The 4,353-nt window shown below is 29.0% G+C and overlaps 1 protein-coding gene across 1 annotated transcript; it reads left to right on the top strand.

Moving 5' to 3' along the window:
- Window positions 1-2,494: 2,494 nt before the first annotated feature.
- On the top strand, window positions 2,495-3,175 carry LOC127744213 (dehydration-responsive element-binding protein 1F-like). The gene has a single exon (XM_052256496.1). The coding sequence runs from the start codon at window positions 2,495-2,497 to the stop codon at window positions 3,173-3,175; it is 681 nt and encodes a 226-aa protein (XP_052112456.1).
- Window positions 3,176-4,353: the final 1,178 nt, after the last annotated feature.

Genomic DNA, 4,353 nt, shown 5'->3' with positions numbered 1-4,353 from the left:
AAGAATTAAAAAAATAAAAGATTTTAGGGATAAATTTGAAAGAAGAAATATAAGAGTAACACATATTTTTACAAAGTTTCCTGTATTAAAAATACATAAAAATTGTAAACATGCGTTTCTCTTATGCATAAATCAATTTTGCATTGGCACTTACATCACGGGTATAGTGACGGTGTCTGATTGGTTGTATTGAAAATGTCAACTTTGTGCCGAATTATGTTGTAGTTTTGTTATTGTTTTCTAATTAAAAGTCAAAGGTAATTAATGGGCTCGTATGGCATAGGATTTTTTTATCTTTTTATTTTAATTTCTTTGTTAAAGGAGTAAGAAAATTGGAAAAATAAATATATTTATTTGAATAAAATAACAAATAAAATTTAAAAAATTTACATTTTAAATAGGTTAATCTTTAAAAAAATATCAATAAAATCTTCTATAATAATAAATATAAATAAGTTAGTTCAATTAAGACTTTTTATTTTAATCATAAAAATTAATTTAAAAGTAGTTTATTCACATCTGTTATTTTGAGTATTTTATTAATATATTTTCTTTTAGAAATTAATATGTAAATCTTTAAAAATTTATTTGTCATTTTATTCTATTTATTATAATCATAATTTTTATTATAATTTTATTTGATGTTTTTTTATTATAATTTTATTGTTTATGAAGCAATATATTAACGTGCTTTTAACAACTTAATTATGATAAAAATTCTCATCTTTCCAATTATATATAAAATGACGAGAGTGGTAGGCTGGTAGCTGCTGATGGTGAAGAAATAAAAGACGAAACATGATGAAAAAAGAAAAAGGGAATAGAAAATGAACTTTTCAAAGTAAACACGTTCGTTGACCTCATAAAAGTTGACTTTTTATTTAGTCAGCGCTATGGACAGCTACCTGAAGTTGTCTTTGGTTTTAGAACCTCACAAACACAACCAAGCATGTAACGAGCTCTATTCGTTTATATCCAAGGTTCACTAAATATTCTTTCATCAGAAAGCAACACCTAAAAAATCATAAAAACGTGAGACATATGCCATCAAAAGAGAACACGAGCTTATTCCAGAAATCCATTTTTTAGAAGAAAAATAATATACAAATTAAATAGCAATACTATTATTAGAAGCTTGTCTTTTTAATATAGTAAAAACTTAAGTGCAGTCGACTTCACGTGAAATTAATAGCTAAGAACCGTTATATAAAAATTTAGTTAAATTAGTTAAATCATTCAACAACTCTCAATTATCAACTTCACGTGAAATGCACCACCTGAATTTTTACTCTTTTAATATATTACAAATATATAATCCTCCTAGCTAGGTGATGGGTGAGTCCGATCCGCGTTTAAATCTTTTTTACTCATATACTATGTTTATTAAATTTCACTTAATATTTATAAAATTAAAAATATAATTTCACTTAATATACTGTGCATGATACCGGTTAAGTTATATAGTATTTTTACGAAACTAATAGATGTTATTATAGCTCTATTATTCAATTATTAATTTAGAATAGTACTAATGCACTTTTCTTCACTGATAATTCCAACGTGTAATGGTGCCATTAATTAGTGCCATATGCATGTCCGTCACCAATATATAGCACGGACCACTGTTAATTAATACCTGGTCTGTGTTTCGTTCTGGGAGATATTTTTAATTAGAGTAAACCTTTTGTCTTTAAAGTTTATTAAAAATTTTAAAATAATTTAAAAATTTTATTTTATTTTAATTTTATCTTAAAATTTTTTATTTATATTAATTATATGTTTAACAGCTAAATTTTTAAAAAAATTAAAATCAATACAATTTTTATAAAATTATTATTAAATTAATTTTAAGTTTTTTAAAAAATATTAAATTTTAAATTTTAAATCTTAGTCTTAAACTAATTCTAAATTCTTAAAATACGAGAGTTAAAAAATAATTTTATTTTAAAAACGTAGTTATTAATATTGACTTATTAAAAATTAATTCATTATATTTATTTTGAAAATATATAGATATACAGTAAAAATATTAAATAATGTCAACAATAAATATATTGAATATTTAATTTATTAAATGTGTAGATGATTATTTTAATATTAAGATTTAGATGAATATTTTAAAAGTGTAGTATATTTTTACTTTATTGAATTAATTTTAAAGATTATTATTCACAAAAATCATTATCTACTTCATAAAATTTATTTATTTTTTAGTATATATAAAATATTTTTGGAGCGAGCATAATAATATTTATTCTAAACTCTCTATTTTAGTTAAATGAAAACTGAGGTGAAGTGGACCACTTTTTAGTTATTGTTTAGAGTATACGGTCACGACAAAATTCAATTCCATTAGTTTGCAGCACGTTTTCCCTTCAAGGCCTGCACCGATGTTGTCATCATCACTCTCGCTCTCTCATGGAGTCATGGTATATATATATATATCCCTCTCTTCAACACCCTTGCATGCATCAACTAAGTATCCGCCATTGTCATGGAGTTTGAGAATAACGAAGAATCACTTTATTACTATTCTTCTTCTTCATCACTATCTTCTTCCACTTCATCTCAAACCCAACTCTCGGCCATCAGCCCACCGCCATCGTCGTCGCCATCACGCAGTCAGAAGAAGAGATCAGGGAGGAAGAAGTTCCGAGAGATGCGACACCCGGTGTACAGGGGTGTCCGGCGGAGGAACGGCAACAAGTGGGTGTGCGAAGTGAGAGAACCAATCAAGAAATCAAGAATATGGCTCGGAACTTACCCTACCCCTGAAATGGCCGCTAGGGCACACGACGCCGCAGTTCTGGCACTTAGAGGCACCTCAGCCACCTTCAATTTCCCTCTCTCCGTCCCCCTTCTTCCCCTTGCTGAGTCATCTTCACCTCAACATATTCGAGAAGCTGCTTCCAAAGCCGCACAACAAACTAGCAGTAATAATGATATTACTAACCCTCCTGTTTCTTCTTCGAATATGAATCTTTCTGTTGGTGTTGATGGTGGTGGTGGAGTAGTGGGGTCGACGTTCTTTGATGAGGAGGCAATGTTTAACATGCCTGCATTGCTTGATAGCATGGCGGAGGGTTTGCTTATAACACCACCGTCCATGAAGCGAGGAGCTTTTCATGATGATGATGAATTTCAAACTGACCTCACTCTCTGGAATTTCGACTAATCGATACCTATTAACCAATATATTAGACTACTTCCAAAGCGATAATTTATTAAGAATGTTGTTAATTTTATAGGTCCCTACATGCATGGTTTTTCTGCTTCTTTATCACTCAAATTAACTTGGGATCAACTTACATCAATCCGGTTTTATTGAGAAAGTCTAAGGACCAAATTTTTATTAAAATTTTGGTCAACACTTAATAAACAGTAATAACTAATTAATGATTACACGTTACAAAACTTGTTACAACTAGCCCTCGTCCGTCTTATTAGTCCATAATATTATTGTTGTTCTCGTTGTGAGCTAAAGCTGATGACCACGCATATTGAATCCTATGTATAAGAGAAACATTAACGATGAAATAATGACATTAACCAATAAATTTTGAAAATTTTTGTTCAATATTTAACGTTGGTTTATGATATATGCTTCATTGAATGCTTAATTTTGGTAATACATACAGGATGTAAAGATGTTAGATTTAGTCTGAATATTTTGATTCTCAAATTTTAAAATGAGAAAAGCTCTACATTTATGTAAAAATTACATGGATGGTATCCAAATAATTTTCACTCCACACTCCACACTTCTATTTGTTTTACGCGCACCTCTTATAATAACCTATATAACAAATCTTTATTTTGCGTTATCAACGCTTCTCAACGTAAACTTTTTCATACAACGTAAACCTCTTTCTTCTTTTTCTTCATTCTTCATTCTTCTTCTTTTTCAACCTAATTAAATTCGTTGTTCTCCTTTTTCGCGTTTTTCTTCTCTGCATTATGGATCTGGATTGATTTAATGCAATTATCTTCGTCGTTCATCTTCTTCTTCATTTTCTTCTTCGATCTGCACTTTTGAATTGAAACAATGAATGAATCAACTTTAAATCAGTTGAATGAGTATGATTTTGATAATTCTTCTCAAACGCATCAATTTGATGAGGTTTGGATTATTGAATTCTTAATCGAATTTAATGGAATGAAATTTCTAATTTTATTTGAAGTGAATTGAATAGACTGAGGTGATCTACATCTGAATTGAATTCAATTGAATTGATAATATGTAACTGTGAGTAATTGAGAGTGTCAGTAATTGTGAGTAACTCTGAGTAAATGTGAGTAATTTTTCGGTTCGACAAGTACTAAAGAGGTGGTTCATCGCTTTCATGTTTTCGG

The sequence above is a fragment of the Arachis duranensis genome, unplaced genomic scaffold, assembly GCF_000817695.3.
Source record: "Arachis duranensis cultivar V14167 unplaced genomic scaffold, aradu.V14167.gnm2.J7QH unplaced_Scaffold_232527, whole genome shotgun sequence".
NCBI classification, from domain to species: Eukaryota; Viridiplantae; Streptophyta; class Magnoliopsida; order Fabales; family Fabaceae; genus Arachis; species Arachis duranensis.
Note: the sequence above shows the minus strand (reverse complement) of the source record. Positions and strands in the feature narration are given on the sequence as shown.